This window comes from Symsagittifera roscoffensis, chromosome 9, assembly GCF_963678635.1.
Source record: "Symsagittifera roscoffensis chromosome 9, txSymRosc1.1, whole genome shotgun sequence".
In the NCBI taxonomy this organism is placed as follows: domain Eukaryota; kingdom Metazoa; phylum Xenacoelomorpha; order Acoela; family Convolutidae; genus Symsagittifera; species Symsagittifera roscoffensis.
This window is the reverse complement of record NC_087070.1, coordinates 11,287,527-11,306,479: the sequence shown is the minus strand read 5'-3', so window position 1 is coordinate 11,306,479 and position 18,953 is coordinate 11,287,527. Positions and strand designations below refer to the sequence as shown.

The 18,953-nt window shown below is 34.6% G+C and overlaps 1 protein-coding gene across 2 annotated transcripts; it reads right to left on the bottom strand.

Moving 5' to 3' along the window:
* Window positions 1-618: 618 nt before the first annotated feature.
* LOC134854286 (uncharacterized) lies at window positions 619-18,524 on the bottom strand. Of its 2 annotated transcripts, XR_010164401.1 has the most exons (3): window positions 18,410-18,524; window positions 12,879-14,967; window positions 619-761 (listed from the first exon to the last, which is right to left on the bottom strand). XR_010164401.1 is itself a non-coding variant. In XM_063870481.1 (2 exons), the coding sequence occupies exon 2, from the start codon at window positions 14,452-14,454 to the stop codon at window positions 12,853-12,855; it is 1,602 nt and encodes a 533-aa protein (XP_063726551.1). In that variant the 5' UTR covers window positions 14,455-14,967; window positions 18,410-18,524; the 3' UTR covers window positions 12,623-12,852. The 2 variants fall into 2 exon arrangements, 1 of the variants encoding a protein (XP_063726551.1); XM_063870481.1 differs by lacking the exon at window positions 619-761 and having other exon boundaries at window positions 12,623-14,967.
* Between the last annotated feature and the right edge of the window lie 429 nt (window positions 18,525-18,953).

The following is an 18,953-nucleotide window of genomic DNA, read 5'->3' as shown; positions in this document are numbered from 1 at the left end:
TGCAGAAAGACTATTCTAAAAAACTCTGTAAAACCCGGATGGGTGGAACCTGATCTAAACTACATTTTATGATTGGATAAATTAGATATTTTACCACTGTAAAGTATTTAATATTAACCAATCATGATCCATCTAACTAACAACCCACTTATTTGTAAGTGCTGAAATTACTTGTAATTTCAGTACCAGAGAGATTTGAATTTAACTTAGAAATTAGTTGCCTCTCCAAGAGAACTTCAGCAGCCGCAATAAACCAGTATACCCTAGATCTATTGAGCCTAGCAGAGACTAGTTAAACAACCTGAGACTAGATAGTATAAGAGTAAGATTAGGATCGGTATTAGACTAAGAAGTTGCACGAATCTATCCGGCCGAAAAAAAGATAGCGTGACGAGCAGACGGTGTACCCTATCCGAAATTACTCTATGAGTTAACCACATCGGTCCTAACTCAGAGCCTCCAGAAAATTTTTGGGGGCGATCAGCCAAAAACTGATGCCTTAAAATAGTACCAAAGGGTGACTCGAATTAAATGCTTGGGTGGAGATGTTAACTTGGTCTATCTGATGGGGGGTTGCGTCGTGGAGAATGTTTTGTGGTACCTTTTTTATATGTAAGTTATCATTTTGTTACCTCGAGCATTTTTGTTCTTGATAGACTGAGATATCCGATGCATGATTGAAGTAATATTATAAGTATTTCGAAAACATCCGTTCAAATGACAAACAAAATCAAACTGTTTGGTCAAATCCGTGCAGCAATCTAAAAAAGTAACAAGTCGTAAGCTTATCACGATCGAGATAAGAAAACAAAGGTATGAAGTATTTGGAGAATATTGTTAGTGTCAAGAGAAAGAATCTCACTCGTGATTGGTTCAATTGGCCATAAAATAAATGAACAATTAAGTTATTGTGAAAAACTGAGCAGATATTTTCGAGGGTTTTTTTTCCGCATTTTTTCCGCATTTTAACTATTTCTAATTTATTATTTTTTGTCCGTAAACCATTTTATCGGGTCCTTGTAATTAATTATGCCGAGTGAACATATCAAATATTCTGAACACAATTGTTCTACAAGCATTTTAAAAAGTCAATGTTTTAGTCATAATAGCAATGTGTATAATGATTGTTCCATACATACTTCATGGGGGTTATAACAGGGCATTTAAACCCAATTTTAATGTAATTGCGGGCTATTTTGGCTACTTGAAAGATACCACGAACTGATTGTATTTAAAAACATGCTTGTAGAACGGTTGTTTAAGTACCATGTCAATTTGGTAATGCATCTTCATTCATAACAATATGAGTGAAGTTGATGAATAAATATTTCCGAAGTTTAAACAAGCCAAGCAAAAAGGAAAGTAGAAAAAAACGTTTGTCATACATTTATCTAGAAATTTAAAAAACGTTTGAAAATGGCATGATAAGCTTTTTTCCATCCTATCGAAATTTATGATAAGCAATTTTGTTTCAAATATGAAACTGAATGACAAGTAGAATTTAATTGTCGTGAACACAATTGATTAAGGATTTGAGATTCGCTTCATATTTTTGTGTTTTGTCCGAAAACACAATCAACAAAAACTTGCTAATCTAAGAGAACCCAAGTTTAATGGAAAAATCTCTTTCACGGTGTGTTCCCGCTGCTTTTCAAAATTTTGTATTTCGAAATTGTGGGCTGCTTCTATTTTTTTGACAGATTTAGGTTTATGCTACCATACACAAAAAATAAGTTTTCTAAATTGCGACTTGATACAAAACACTAATTTTTATTTATGTTTGTTTGTGCAAAAATTGAGTCGGGAAGATTTTGGAATTAAAAATTAAACTGGGGAAAAAAACTGTCTGAGTAACTCTCAAACGCACACATGCACACAAGAATGAGAGAGAGAAAGAGAGAAGGAGAAAAAGAAAGAATACGAGAAAAGAGAGAGAAAAAGAGATAGCAAATAGTTTTGTGGAAAACTGATTATTGATGGAAAGTTGCTTTTCCTAGAGTTTTCATGTTTTGGACAAAAAGTGCTTTCGATCAATAGAAAGCAAGGTGATAATAATTTCAGGTTGCGCTCCTGCAAAAATTTGATTCTTTTTGAGGAAAAATGCTTCTCGTCTAAATGATAAAATTGATGTCGGCCAATTATACAACTATTGTTTTATGGGTTTTTGGTCATCAAAAAACAATTTTATCAAAACAATTTAAGTAATTGTATAAAAATTAAACGGCAAGCTTTTTCAAAAGTTTCAAAGAATTTTCTATAATAGTAGCAATCTTTGTAGTGCGCAAACTCTAAATTTTAGAGTCAACTCACAATAGGACTGAAACTTTTTCCAAAAATTTTATATGTTACATGTCTGAACAATTTTACTTTTGTTTTTCAATTTTCTAGCAATATGACTGAGTTTGTTGAATTATATAGTGTGAAAACATATTTAACTTCAAAGTGTGAGAATTTTTTGCAGCTTGTACTGCAATTTGTCAACATTGCTTATTTTGCCTTTTTTCCCTACACTCAATTTTTTTTGATAAAAAGACAGAAGATAAGCTGGATATATCTACTAAGTCTTGTGGAAAGGCGGGGATACGTCTCCTTACACAGCCTCACAGTTTCTTCCCTCAAAACTGTTTTATAGCGGGGGACACTAAGACACGATATTATTCACAATCGAGAAAATGTTTTGCTAGTGGTCAGATTAAATTGGCCGATCGAAGGATTGTGCAATTTTTCTTTGCAGTTTTCAGCTCTCCTCATGCTTTTATAGCTCCCTAACTAACTGAGGGAACCAACTCTTCGATCTTTCAGCGGAATTTTTCTGCCTCTAAATTGTCTCCTGCCCCTTCCTGTTTCCTGTCTTTCAATAAGTGTAAATAAGTGTCAACATTTTTTTAACCCGTGCAATAAGTGTAAATAAATGTTTTTCTCGGTCAAAAGTTTTTTTTTCACAGAATGGTCAATTTTTAGTTATGGTGAACTTCATGGTATGCTCTATTTCTGTATCTTCAAGCAAAACCACCTCATCAAGGTAGTAAATATGTTGAGTAGGTTAGTTTTTTGAAAAATTTTGGAGTCGAGGTGTTCGTCCTAGTTTCCGTCGGTTCAATTTCCATTTTTTTATTTGGTACTGATGTTTATAGTCGTACTAGTGTTTATAGTCCTGCCTTTTAAAGCATGGAGTTTTTTACTTCTAACTTTTTTTTACATAATTGAAAGTTCTGTATTTTGTCAACTTACCATGTCTGATTTTGAGCAATTTTGTTTCTTTTTTTTTCAAATGAATGGCTTAGACTTATGTTGTGTGAGTTTAGTCAACATTTTTGTGTAGTTTTTCGAAGGCTCAAAAACTTTTGTTCATCAAAATCGTTTATTATGAACTATGTGATAATGGGTTTTTTGAGACCGTTTGGAATTTTTTTCATTTTTTTTTCAAAGATTTCAAATTGGTAGAAACTTGTAGCTGTTGTTTTCAAAATAGGTATCAATGGGAAGTCCGTCTACTTCTCTGTGAGTCTGCATAAGCCGTTAAAATCTTTTTACTTTATTCTGCTGTTTACAGCTTTCAAAAACTTGGGCTTATATGACCCAGAACTTTGAATGTTTTCTCGTTTTCTGAAAAATTTTGCTCCCAAATTTGTGATTTGGGTTCAATGAAAAAAATGGTTTAAAGGAAATCCTTCTGCATAAGCGATTATTCTCAAATTTGTACATAGAAAATTCTGGCCCTACAAATAAGTAATTTTTTGATATTTTGTTCTTTTTGAATTTTTTGACTTTGCTCAAAAACTATCCTCCCAAATCTTGAGATTTTGCGTTCAATCGAAACAACATGTTAGTTTAATCTTCTTTTGAATAAAAATTGCTGGAGTTAAAATATTTTACATGAAAAGACATGATTCTCCGAAATGCAACTTTTTCATTTATTGACCGTTTTTTGGAAAGTTTTTGAATTTCCTCGAAAACTACCCTGCTAATTCTTAAATTAAAAATTAAATTGAGAAAATTGATTTGGGAGTTTTTCTGCTTCAACGGCTACAAAAATTGTTTTGCTGGTAGAACTTTAATTATTTCGGATAGTCAAAGATATGTATTTTTTCTCATTAATTGAAAAAAATTTCGATTTTCTGATAGAGTATCTTTTGAAAGCTGAGATGAAGAGTTCAACGAAAGAACCGTACGCAATTATTTTTAAAACAGAAGCAACAACTCCTTATTTTTTGAGTGAAAATTGTTATGTCTTTGGGAATATTCCCATTTCTCAACATTTTAGTCTTAATCATTTTAGTAGAAAGTAAACTAATCTTTTGCGCAAAATCTAATTTTGAAAAAACCCATTTCATCCAGCATTGGTATAAAAACTTTTAAAATCTCAAACAGCTATCTCGAGCATTATATGGACCCCTAGTTGTCTTTTTTCGAGACATACGAACATTTTATTTGATCTAGTTTTCTTTTCAACATTTTTCGATTTTTTTCTTCAAATTCTTATTTTTTATGTTTGTGTTTTACCGCAAGGGGTGCGAAACTCAGCTTCGCTTTTTTACTCTTATTTAGGACCGGCGAAGTTTAAATTCCTTTGAGAAGTTTGTAGTTTTTGCACCCAAAAAGAATCCAACTTGTATCCTATTCTAATCAAAGCATCCACAGGATGTTTCCTCGTGTGATTAAACTAGCTCCAGGAAGCGAAGTGAAACTCTTGCCCCTTCGTATGTTTTAAGTTCCTTAGGTTCCTTCAAATATAAATAAGCGACCCAATCTGCTTTATACTTTTCTACGTTCTGATCGTAATTCCTTTTAACAGCGCATTCGCCAAGCTAAAATGAACCCAATGTTTACCAAGTCCTCTTTAATTCTTTCCATTACTCCAACCGTAATGACAAAGAACGAGATATTCCTTTAGGCACTAAGAAGTCTAACTTACCCCTACAGTTACCTTTGATCCACGTTTTTCCCAATAATTGATCACATCCCATTTTCAATAGTAATTTCTAAGTCATGGGTCACTTTCCGGAGCAAACTTTACGGTTTTTTTTCAAAGTTGGGTTAATTATGGTCAATTTAAGGTCACCCAGAAGCCATCAGGTTTCAAAGATCCTCCAACAGGTTTAAGATCTCATGGGGTTCCTACTCAAGAATCTTTTTCATTATCCGATTATTACTTCACATAGGTAATCCATTGTAAAGTCGCCGGAGGAATTGCATTCTCTAGGAATTGTTTTTCGTACCTTGTGTATTCTTTTCGTTCAATGGTGGCTTCGATTTATAATACATGATGCCCCATGTCACTGGGATGCTAATGGGTCTGGGATCTGAGATTCTATACTTGAGCTTACATCAACTATGTCCATAACATACTAATGTTTCATCCCTTTCTCACCGCTAGATATCGAGTTTCATTATGGCCATTTGCATTTCCGGAAAACCTTATCACTTGCCACCAGGAAGTTGGAGGGACCTGTGTCTTACATACCCGGCTCAAATCATCTCTAGTATCCATCGCTTGAAATTCATAAAGGTAGCTTTGGTAGCTCCGATTTGGAGGGTATTCGTTTTAGTTCTACCCTTATTTTGTGGCCTAGGAGGGAAAAATTCACTAGAGACGCAAATTTTTTTGATCTGGACTTTTCGTTTACTTTACCTCTTAACTTATTCATTCGCTTTACCGTTACGGCATGCAATTTCAATAGCATTTTTGAAAACAAATTTCCTAGTTGGCGAAAAATGTATTAGGATTACCGATCCTAAAATTCTAATTAAGTCTAACTAAGCTTATAAGAACTACATACGATTTTAACTAAAACTGATTTCTTTCTGATCGTTTGGAAGATTATGAATAGCATCAAAACGACTGGCCTCTTTTTTATTAAGTCATGGTCAAGTTGATGAATACACATTCACAACGCATGCAATCATAGGTTCCCCAAGAAAATTTACAGGAGTGAAATCTGCGTTTTCAAATGGCTTCTAATTGAGCTCTTTAAGAAAAAAAGTTTAATTGAAATAAAAAATTGAAATAGAAACAATCTGTTTGGTTTTATAGGTAAACTGTTTTTTTTCGGAGTTTCCAGTGAAATTTAAATTAATTTTTTGATCCATTTAAAGTTGAGTTAGTCGTATCATAAAAGTATCTTGCAATTCAAAAATTTTATAGCTCTATAATAAGTCACTTTATTTGCCCTTCAACTCTTTTTTTTCTCAGATGTATTCTACAGGCGCTAATCTGGGTTTTTTGTGAGTGGAGATTTGATATATTCATAACATTTTTTGGAGCAAAAAAATTGACTAATCAAACTAGGAAATGCTTAGCAAACTATCAGCTGCACTGGTTTTTTCCAACTCTATAAGACTTACGGTAACCAATGACGAATCTGGAATCTAACGACAATGAAGTTCAGTTCAACGCTAAAACACGTATGCCAGCGTTGCTCTGCTAAAATCTGATTTTGTAGAGTTGTGCCGAACAGGGTGAACTTTTTTTGAATCCTGTCCCCCTCCCATTTTTGCCGAGCAGCGGACCGATTGATTTCGCTCCTTTATGCCAGCGAGGAAGTTTTACTTAAAATAAGAAATGGATTAGAATAAAACTATTTCTTATCATTTTGGGGTAATACTGGAATTGGCGGAAAAGTATGGCGCTGACTTTTGACAAGTTAAATTAAACAACCCAAGATTGGAAAGAAAAATCTGAACAGATCTCAAGACAGAAAAGATGAGCAAAACTTGAAAGAACTCTCAGTCGAACAAGAACTTCTAAGAAATCAGCAACTTACAAGTTTTACTAGCAAAAACAGGAAAAAATATTTTAATTGACTTACATTCCACTTAATTAAATTATAATCTCAATTTTGCACTTCTCAAATTATTAAAAAATAAATTTTTTAATCCGGACTCATTTTGAAAAACCCTGTACGGAAACAGTCAGTAGAAAAAACAAACTGTAGTTCCGTATCAAAAAAATTTTTCTAAACACTTGTACCACTAAGATAAAAAACCAGGCTGCAAAGTCTAATGACAATTGGTCATACTGAAAGATAGGCCTGTAGCCACCCCACTTCAAGAACGGGAGCAATAAAGGTTAAGTAGATGAAGTTCGTCGAACTTTCTACCAATCAGAATGCAGCAAATTTTGAATTTCAATACAAAGCTCAATAAAAATTGAAACAAAAAAATCGTTCCAAAATTAGTTGGTACGAAATTTCTATTTGTTGGCCAAAATGCAAGAGAAAATCGACGGCGATAGAAGAGCAACTGCATATTCAGGCCGGAAATAAAATGAAAATAAATCAATGGATCATGGCTGAAAGAAGACAATTGAACAGTTGTGATCGAGAAATTGTCCGCAGATACGATAAAAACATCAATTGATGGAGGAGGTAGAAAGATTTTGTCGTGTGAGAGCAGAATTGGGAAAACTTTACAAACTTTACAAACACTTTACGAAGTGCTTAGGAGTTATAAATCTCAATTAGGGATTAATTACAACAAATCTTGACCCTAGAGGAGCAACTGGAACATGAAAACTAAATCACGCACACCAAACAAAAGCCAGAACTTATTTTTTGAAGACAAGAGTCAAGGCTTCAAAAACTAAAGCGCAGATCAATGCTTGTGTTGCAACAAAGGGCAACTGCCCAGACTTCAAGACGATAAATGTGAAATAGGAATGTGTTGTCGGAAAAAGCACAAAAAGGCATTGGATAATTGGGTAAGGCACATAGCAACAAAAAATGTAAATTCAATCCATGTGGCCTAGAAGGATGTGAAAGAAAACACAACCGACTATTAAATGAAAATAGATTTGGAAGAAGACCAAAACACCAATAATCAACCAAATCTTATAGCATGACATCCAGTAGTGGTTTGCTGAAAATAACAAGAAGGCAACCAAATAACCCAAGAAGTGGCAAATCAATGGAGACTTGTTTTTTACAAGACACTGAGTCAAAAGACAAATCTCCCAAAGAATCGTTAAAGTTAGATGCAAAAGAGAACTGACCGGAGCTAACAGTTCAATAAGCATCACGGAAAGAGTAACAGTGAAGGAATCCACCAAGAATATCAAGCCGGAAAGCATCAATTGTTTGGTTCAAAAATTTCAAATTGATAAGACCAATAGAATACAAAAGTCTGCACAGGAGAAGTCGATGGGGTGTAAGAACACCTCTTGGTTGGTAACTAAGTGGTCCAATGGGACAAAAGGCAACATATGAATGCAAAACGCGATCGTATTTCTGTTTTACAGCAGAGCAGTTGGCTCAAAAGGTTAAAAGTTGTGGTCTTTAGAAAGCTCTGGATCAGTGAAAAATGTTGAATTGTTATCTAGTGAAGAAAAACGGGCTCAGCAAATCCTAGAATCTATTTAAAAAAATTGAATTTGGTAGCTGGGAATTTGAGTTTTTGATGTCGGAATTCAATTCAGTTTTATAAACAACTAGAAAAAGTCATGGAGCAATTTAGGTCTTTACAATGAAGGCTCAGTAAAGATGATGAACTAAAAACACAGTATCAAGACAATAAAAATTGATCTCGAAAACGTATTCATTTCGAAAGTGTCTCAATATGACTTATTCAACACTGGCAATGCCAGAATCCGATTTTTATCTCATCTTCCAGTCATTCACCACAAACCAGGGAAATCGGAAGAGTTTGTAATGCAGCTTCGAAGTATAAAGGGAAACCTTTGAATGAAACATTCTTTCCTGGGCCAGATTTGTTGCAAAAGCTTGTAGTAATCTTGTTCAAAATCAAGATTGTTATCACAGCGGATATCGAGCAGATGTTATTTCATTTTAAGGTGAAAAAAAGGATAATCAATGTCTGAGGTTTTTATATCCAGATATCAAAAAAAGAGCTATAAAATAGTGATAAGCAATTTTAACAGGCATATGTTTGGAGCCAGCAGTTCACCAGCTTGTGCAAATTATGAACAAATCATTGAAAATGAAAATTGACGTTTTTCAGGAAATATCGAATCATTTTTTAATGAATGGTTTCATATACTCAAGCAATGACAAAATAAAAGCCGAGCACCTCAAACAACAACAAGAAGTTAAATGTCAAAGCTAACAAAGTTTTGTAGCAACATTGCAGAGTTATCTGAAAAACTGAAGAAAAGGAATCGTCGATTCTGGGAATCAAGTGGACCATAAAATCGGATAGTTTAGCAAATTGTCGAATGAAGGATAAGCCAATCCAAGGATTCTCACAAAAAGATTTGCTTAGCGTGGTTTCTTCACTATTAGATGAACTAAGACTATTGTCCGCCTTCACCATTCCATTAAGGAACGTTTTGAAGAAACTTTGGAAACCTGAAGGTGTTGAATGGGACAAAAAAATCCTGGAAAATTTCGCTGAGAGTATGAGTCTGGGAGAAAAGAACTTACACAAATCAAAAACATTGAAACCACAAGAAAATACTTCAGCTTCATTCTTACAGAGATTGATCTCCACGTAATCGCTGATGCTTCACTTGAAGGTCCCTGTGCGTTTGCTTACTTTTAGGCATCAGTGATAGATGACACTAAATATTAATCTTTCGTTGCTTGAAAAACGAGAGTTGCGCCAAGAAAACAATTAAGCTTACCACGTTTGGAGCTACAAGCAGCAGTGATAGCCTCAAGAATTAAAAACAAAATACAAATACTGGAATTACAAAAAACACTGTGAACAAAGACTATTTGTGGTCAGATTCTAGCTTGTACTAGCTTGGTTGTCATCTGAAAAGTTGCCGATCTTGGTAGTAAATAGAGTCTTAATGATTCTTGACACGAAGTCGACCAATACATGGAGACATGCTAAAGGAGAATTAAACCCGGCAGATCTAAGTTCAAGAGTACTCACACTAACTTGAAAGTACCTGGTTACGCGGGCCGACCAGGATAAAGAGGAATGGCCAAAGAAATTGAACATCAAAGATGTTGAAGTGGAAGAAGTAATTGAAAAAACTTGTAAAAACGTTAGAATTATTGAACATTTGGCCAGTTGGCATAGGTTTAGGAACTTTAAACGACTTCAAAACACGATTGCTCACTTATTAAGTGTAATATCAATTCAGAAAGGTAACCCAAAAAATTGAGTATAGCAGCTGAAGAGAATCAGAAAGCTATGAAAGTTATCTTTAGGTGTGTTCAACATGAAAACTTCAGGGAAGAGAAACAAATTCATATAAAAAAATTGAATCCATTCATCGATGCAAAAGGCGAAGGGTTGATGAGAGCAAGAGGCAGACTGATAAGGTCGAATGATTTGTAATTTTCTCAAAAGCATGCAAGTATTTTGTATTCAATACGCCATGTAGATGTTATTTTCCTGAGCAATGAACATCTGGAAAATCATCACATTGGACAGAACAAATCAGAAGCAAGGTTTAAGATAGTTTCAATATTTTTGGTGTAAGAAACAAACTTAGACAAATCAAGGCTAATTGTGTACCCTGTATATAGGCATCGCAGAGGAATTTTTCTCTAATGATGGCACACTTATCTAAGTTGAGGATGGACTTCTTAAGGTGTGGATTACTCTGCACCTTTCAATTTAAAAGTAAGGATACCGTCAGAAAAAAAAGATGCATATGTCTGATGACTTGTCTCACAACACGGCCGTGTATCTTGAAGTTGCTAATGATTTGTCAACCCAATCAATGTTAAATTGCTTGTTTCGATTCATCGTTCGAAGACGTGAGCCGGATCTCATCGTGAGCGGCAATGGGACGCATTTTGTCGGAAGGAACAATCACCTTCAAGAACAAATTAAACAATGTTCGCCAAAAAATGAATCAAGGGCAAAGCGATACAAGGAATGGAGGTTTAATCCACCAAATGAGTCACACTTTGGAGGTTTAAGGAAACGACTAATTAGAACTGCAAGAAAAGGCAATGTAAAATGTCATCGGAACACAAAACAATACGGAGGACATTTTGACCACAACTGTCAACATAGTGGAAGGCATTCTAAACCAAAGACTTCCCACATCAGTTTCGGATGACATTGATAGTTACGAAGCGAATACCACAATTCTTTTCTCGATTGGATCATCAGGATCGGAACTGTTCCGAACATACTCAAAAGAGTATGAAGGTGATTTAAAGAATTTCAAAGCATCTCAAATAAATGATAACCAAATCTGGCGCAGATTTCAGAAAGATTCATAGAGATGCATTCGACAAGGCACAAATGGTCCAAAGATTAGAAAACATAATTCGAAGAAGATGACTTTGTATGGATTGTCGACACGCAAGATTTTAGAGCAAACTTCACTAAGGAAAGAATCTGAAATTACACTATAGTTAAAAAAGTATCGCACGATCTGCAGAAAATAAAATTAAAAATCGGAATCTATAAACGACCGGTTGTATGACTTGTAAAAACACTCAAAGACGAAACATTAGAAATCATTCAGAAAAAATGGAAAAAAGTGTCGCAATTATTGGCGATTGTCATGTTTTTTATTTCGAGAACACTCACTCGAATGGTTACTATGAAACGGAAACCACTTTCATTGGGTTATCTGAAAAAGGGTTACCTGTTTGAAAGGTAGCGTGGTAAAGATTTCCGGAAATTCACGCATATTGTTTTTATGTCAGGTGGAAATGATGCATGCAATCATCCCAGAAAGGAGTTTCTAAAATCAAAAAGGCTAAGTGAACTCACAAAAGCGATGAAGAAATGGGTTGACGCAATACCACATCAAAGGATTCTAATTTTATCTTTTATGCCAATGGAAATGTAGCTAGCAGAAATAAATTTTCTAAATCATGTTCTCGATAAGAAGTTTTGAAAAAACTATGCAAAGTTATTGGTAAAACTTAACTACAAATCAAATAAGGACCATGTTCACTACGATCATCACACCTACAACGCGATATTATAGCAGCTGATGGAAAAAAATTTGATTGGCATTCAAGATAAAACAGTCTTGCTCATTATTTTAGGATATATGATTTGACTATTTTGAATTAAGCATTTCAACTTTTGTTTTTTGATTTTTTCAAAACTTTAAAATTACCACTTAATTATTCAATTATATTTCGGTTTTTTGATGACAAATAAGGGCCGATTACCACCACCGAGCACCGGACCTATTGATTTGGTTAGTTTTTGCCAGCAAGGACATTTCACTTATGCTTATATTATTTTTAGCCTAAGGCATTTAAGTCTGCGATCTGGATTTGAAGAACACTATTTATTATCTTTTTGGAGTGATACTGGAACTAACAGAAGATTTTGGCGCTGATTTTTGTTAAGTTAGACTTAATAACAACAGAATATGAAAAAAAAATCTGAACAGATCAAAAGACAGAAAAGAGGGACAGAAACTTGATACAATTCTCGATCGAACAAGAACTGCTAAGAAATCTGCAACTAACAAATTTTACTAGCAAAAACTGGAAAACAATATTTTTTTTAAAATTTTTTGTTCCACTTTATTATATTATAATCTCAATTGTGTACTTCTCAAGTTATTAAAAAATATAGTGATGAATCTGGACTCAATTTTTAACAACCCTGATTAGAACCACTCAACAGAAAAAAAAAAACAATTTATAATTCCAAAAATTATTACCTTTAAGATAAAAAACCAGAATACAAAGTCTAATGATAATTGGTCATACTGAAAGGTAGGCCTCTAACCCCCCTTCAAGAAAAGGAGCGTTCAAGGTTAATTAGATGAAGTTAGTCGAATTATCTACCAATCAGAACGCAGCAAAACTCGAATTCTCAATACAAAGCTTTAGCGCTTGTTTACAGCTTTTTTATAGAGGTGGCGATTCTTTAGTAGATACCATAGAATGTAATTGTTAGCTAGATTTAGTAAGTAAAGGTGTTTGTGATTAATTAAACTGATTTTTAGGCCTGTTATCAAGGTTGCCGGATTCCGTACTTACTTAGTTGTTTAGAACCATCCCTAATTTTCACTAGGAAGTTGCACTGAAGTGTGTCGACTGCGGCACAACTTATTCTGAATCCAAGATCTTCGAAGTTGTAATCACTGTGAATATCATCAACGTAAACATGGATTGAACGGGCAATGTGTTCCTTGCTAGAAGATAACGAATTTAAATTGTCAACAAGTAAAATTTGGTTGTCTCGAATCGCACTCCCACTGACTTTAGAAACTTCGGCAATTTTAAGACCAGTTTTTGCGAAAATTTTTTGTCGTATAGCTTCGTTTAAAATTTTTCGATGGATTGAAACGTATTCGGTTTTTCTTGTAAAGAGAATAGCCTTTTCTATCGTTTTCAAACCTAAATCTCGGATAATTCGTGCAAGTAGAATGGAAGTTTTTCCAGAGCCTGCAGATCCCTGGATTAGCAGATGGAAGCTCGCAGATTCATAAGCTTTCTTCTGTTCTACAGACAGAAATTTAATTTTCAAGATATCACTGAAAATATTAACCCCGTTTACTTCAGCGAGCTTAATATCGGAGGTTTTCACAACGTTCGGATTTTTTACGTTTGGATTTTTTGTATTTTGACTGAAACGTGTTATTTCCCCTGTTCTAATTCGTTGGTCAATTCTATCAATGCAATGAGTAAGACTAAAAGAAGTCTCGTTTAGATTGCCTTTTTTGTCAGTTGCCCAAAGAGCTAATAAAGCATATCGAATCTCCTCGGTTGAATCACATTCCGCAACATAATCCCGTTTGCCTGGATTTATGTTTTCCGTCCACCATTTTTGGAAATTGTTGTTCAGATCTTCAGAATTGATGCAAAATGTTTCGGGTATTGACAACCGGGGTTGTCTATCGTCGCACCAAATCGTTTGAATCCGACTCAGCATTAAAATGGGACAGAAATATTCGTCAGTCATGTTTTTAATTTTGATCATGTATCTTTTCCCTGTTTCGACTGCGCTATCAAATGGCGTCGGCTTTTGGTTTGGTAAGACAGTGATACCAAATAATCTTATATTGCTGGAATCAAAGTGAGGAAATGAAACTTTTGCTGTTGCAAAAATACCTTCAATTAGTTTCCAAAACCTTCTTTGCTGCTCTTGAGAGTTTTTCTTTGCGGTTCCAGCGAAACGTCCCGACGTGCTTTTAACTTCCAATATTACAATGTAATCAGGGCCTATTACTACAAAATCGTGCTCTGCCTCGTCAGAATTTGGATCTTTTTTGCATTTTCCAACTTTTTCAGAGCTTTGCTTTTGTGGATGATTCTTCAGCCAAATTCTCAGTTGGGAACGACTGTAGCTGAAACCATGTAGAACTAGCATACTCTCTTTTAGTTTCTCAAACGCACGATAAACTTGAGTTTCAGCTTCATAAGCGCCTTGCTGTTTGGCCTCGTCTTTCAACTGAGGATTAGTTTCGAAGTCTTTTGGGTCGTAAATATCGAACCATTTTTGGTTAGGAGCAGGAGGACACATAAATGGCCGGCCATCTTTCTTTTGGTTATATTTTTCATCGAGTTTTTTTCCGTTTTCAAAGAAGTCTGTAGTCCTTTTTAAGATTGGCATTTAGAGAGTAACTGGTCAAGATTTCGGTAAGATCATTTTCAAAAATTATCGAACTGCTTAACGACTGACATGACTCCGGCGATAATATTTGGTAAATTAGTTATCTGTTTTTCCGGGATTATCCAGCTCCCTATTCTGTTTCAGGGCTTAAGCAATTCATATTAGGCAGAACTGAAAATCAAATCCAGCGTAAGATGACGTAAGGTAATTGGAGTAGATTTAAGGTTTTTTTCGTTCAAACTGACAATACTTTAAGAATTCGATCAACCAGATGATAAATTTTTGCTAACAGCGTCAAGATAACTTACTAAAAGTGCCAATTTAGCCTGACTAAAACCCTGGCTACAAACGCGGAACGCTATAGGCTTGAATAATCCAGAAAGTTTGTGATCAGTATGGTCAGTATAATTCAAATTGTGTAAAAGTAAATGTAATAAAAGCGCTGCAGATAATTTGATCTGGCATCCCCTCCCAAATTTGGTTTCCATTAGGTAGATCCCTGTCGCTTCTGAGCTATAAAAGTTTAGGTCCCAGACTAACCCAGAAAACTTTGAATTAAATGGACCAAATTGACATTCCGAGCGTTCAAAGAAAACTATAAAGACTGTTTTGAGAAAAATTTCAGCGCCGACAGCAATTTTTTTTTAAAAAAGTTAAGTCAAAAACGCCAATTTGGAGATTTTTGGAAAACTGTTTATTAAAAAGAAACCTTTTTTTACGCCCTTAGAAATTAGTTTATATTGGCGCCCAGGGCACCTTTAGAAAAATTTTAGGGTTTTTGCCAAAAAAAATATGTCAAAAAAAACATAAGGGAGTACCATATGGCGATCCTTGAAGGGGGGTGACTCAATGCATTTTAAAAAACGCCTTTTTTAAGCGCGAGCTCCTCTTAAAAGTTAATTTACATAAACGTCCATGGCACTTTAAGAAAATTTTAGGGTTTATAAAATAAAACCATATGAGGACCCTATGGTTGGCGACCGAGGGGGTCGAATCCTTGAAGGGGGAGATTATTAAACTCAAATCCAGCGTGAGATGCTGCAAAGTATTTTGGAGTAGAGTTATGGTTTTTTCCGTTCAAACTGATCATAATTTACAAATTTGATCAGCCAGAGAAAAAATTTTACTGATAGCGTCAAGATAACTTAATCAAGGTGCCAATTTTCCCAAATAAAAACCTTGACTACAAACGCGGAACAAAAGCTTGCTATTTGAGTTAAGATTTTTCCGTTCAAACTGACCATAATTTATAAGTTTGATCTACCAGAAATTTTTTTTTTACTGACAGCGTCAAGTTATTTCACTCAAGGTGCCAATTTAACTTGACTAAAAACTATGACTACAAACGCGGAAACATAAGTTGCTATAGGATGGAAGGCTCCAGAAAGTTCGTAATCTTGCGGTTAGCTCGGTATAGTTAAAGTTGTGCCAAATTAAATGTAATAAGCGCTACAAAGACTCATTTTGACAAAATTTTTTGCGCCCTAGGCACTCTTCTTAAAAATGCCGTTTTTGAGATTTTTTTAACATTTTTATATCACAAAAATAGCAATTTTTAGGCGCACGCTCATCCAAAAATTTGTTTATAATAGCCGCCAAGGCACCTTCGGAAAATTTTAGGGTTGAAGCCAAAAATGGATGTCAAAAAATCAAGGGGGGACCCTATCCTTGGCGAGCGAGGGGCTCGAAACCTTGAAGGGGGACCGTATTCAACTCAAATCCAGCGTGACATGGTGCAAGGTATATTGAAGTAGAGTAAAGGTTTTTTTTTCGTTGAAATTGACCTTAATTTAAAAATTTGATCATCCAGATAAAAGTTTTTTTTTTGACAGCGTCAAAATAGTTTACTCAAGGTGCCAATGTAGCCTGACTAAAAACCCTGAATACAAACGTGGATCCATAACTTTCTAAAGGATAGAAGGTTCCAGAAATTTTGTAATCTCGCGGTTAGGTCAGTAAAACCACAATTGAGCAATAAGAAATGTAATAAAAGCGCTACAAAGACTCATTTTGACAAAATTTTAAGGGCTTTAGGCAATTTATCAAAAGAAATGTCAGAAACGCCGTTTTTGAGCTTTTTGGAATTTTTTGAATTGAAAAAATTGATTTTTTTAAGGCGCGCGCTCTTTTTAAAAATTAATTTATTTCGTGGGACTTTTCTCTGTAGAAGCAGTTATGTCTTATTTGTCGTCAAAAAACCTGTAATGACTTGGGAAAAATGAAAAAAATAAAAATGTTAATTCTTTTTGGAAGCTTTTCCGTTTCACAAATTCTTCGCTCATTTGAAAGAATTTGTTGTAAAAACCTTAACAATATAAATTGTTGCACCCTATTTCTTGACGAAAACTGGGAAAGGTTTAGGAACATTCTTTTTCCGAAAATTTCATAGATTAGGAATTTTTTAAACTTCTTGAAATTTACAATGCAAAATCTGATATTGAGTTCAATTACCGGAACTCAAAGTAGGATCTCAATTACAAAAGAGACTTTCAATTTTTTCCACAAGAAACCCTAAGAGTATGAGTTGAGACCATTTTTTAAGTTTTTAAACTTCATCCCGCAACATATTCCATCCCGCAAAAGTACAACATTCTGTAAGCCTTCTAACAAATGTGTAGCTCACAATTTCATTACGACAAGAACTTTTTGTCGCCTCAATAAGTGTTCAACCAGAAATTATGCCTTTGGTGCCGGTCGGTTATACAATTTATTCATTTTATTATTTCATGTTTTTTAACCTAATTTTTATGAAAAAAAAGCCATCGATTTTCTTTTTTATTTCTTGAAACACATTGTTTGGGCGTATCGCAAGTGTTGCGAAGCTCTGGCTCCGCTTTGCCTCTGTGTAGAAAATTTCCCTAAAGATAAAGTTTCTATACAAAATTTAGTTGTATTCGTTTCACACTTAGAGGCCTTTTTTTAAAACCAGGCCTTTCATTACGAGGCCAAACTGTGTATGTCGTGCATTGTAAGCGGATTCTGCAGCAAGGACGCTCCCTTTGTTCTTCTATTGTTCTTTACTTTCCTTTGATCGTTCCGACAAAATTTCAACATGTTTAAAGACTTGTCTCTGGAATCCAGGAACATACAGACACAAAATTGTGATCCTATCCAGTGCACAGTTTGGCCTGGTTATGTTTTGTTTTTATGATAAAACTCCTAAACTTCTTCAGAAACCGCTCTGAGTTACGAAAATTAGCCATTAAAAAAAACTAAGTCATATATGTATCCAGGGGCTGATCTAGGATTTTCTCGAGGGGGTGGCGGATTTTCAAAAAATTTTCAAAAATTTTGTCTACTTTTTTGTAAATGGACCAAGTTGATTTTCCCACCGCATAAAAAAGATCCTGTTTTGGTCAAATTTTCTGCGCCGCAAGCAGAGTTTTGAAAAAACAGGTCACAAAAGGCATTTTTATGCACCTAAGGCGCCTTTAGAAAAACTTTTGGGTCATTAACTAAAAACTAATATCCCAAAATAGTACGAAGGGGCACCCTTTGGGTCGGCAGGGGTCGAATCCCTGAGGGGTGGAAATTTTTGAATATATGTCGTCAAAAAGAAACTAAAAAAATTGTACGATTATAAATTATAAGTGCACGCAATAAAAATAATATTCTTAGTGTATCCATAATAGCCCTTCCCTCTCCCCCTTTCCCCACTAGTTGCAGAAAATGGGTAGCCTAATTAAAAACTATCAGCTCCAATTTTTCGAATGCAGTGCCTTATAATTGCTCAAACACGATGAAAGCTAAGCGTCGATAGAGTCCCTTACCGATCAGAAACAGCAAGTTTTGCCGTCTAGAATGATTGAAATTCGGATAAACTCTTTTTCAAATCTCTTATCATAGTAAATTTGTTTGCGGGAAAAATCAAAAAGGTTGCCAATTAACAAAAAGACAAATCAAATGTTTTTTTTTGTCCGTGCAACATTGTCTAAACACATGGCAAAAGACATACCTGTATTTCAGTTGGTATTAGTGAAGAATATACGTGACCTCTTTGAATCAATCAGAGAAATGCGAAACTGAAAAATCATATAAATTAGTGATGTCATATAATTGCAATTTTTGCATATATGTATTTATTCTCAAATCTCAGTTATCAAAAAACGAGCTTATAGAAACGAACTATCAAAAACCGTGCCTAAGCTCGTTTAAGAAAAATTTTAAAACACTTTTATTGTGTATTTGTTCTTTCTGAAGACATGACGACATCGCAAAACTATCACAACTCGAAGTCGTCATTCTCTGACAGAAACAAAAACTAAGAGACTTAAAATAATCAAAATTTTGTTTACGAGACGAGTAAACTTATATTGTGAACAAGGACACCGGCTGCTGTGCCAGTATAGCAAAGAATGATCCGGTGTTTAATTACAAAAAAGCTGCAAAAAGTGTTCACTTCAGCGCTGTTTTTGAGTTGAAAGGAGTTGAAAGTTAGTGAAAAAGGCATAATTGACAACAATTGGCTTCAAATTATAAATAACAGACCACAATATAAT

Coding starts and splice junctions, on each gene's coding strand:
- LOC134854286 (XM_063870481.1), bottom strand. CDS start 14,454: ATGCCAATCTTAAAAAGGACTACAGACTTCTTTGAAAACGGAAAAAAA.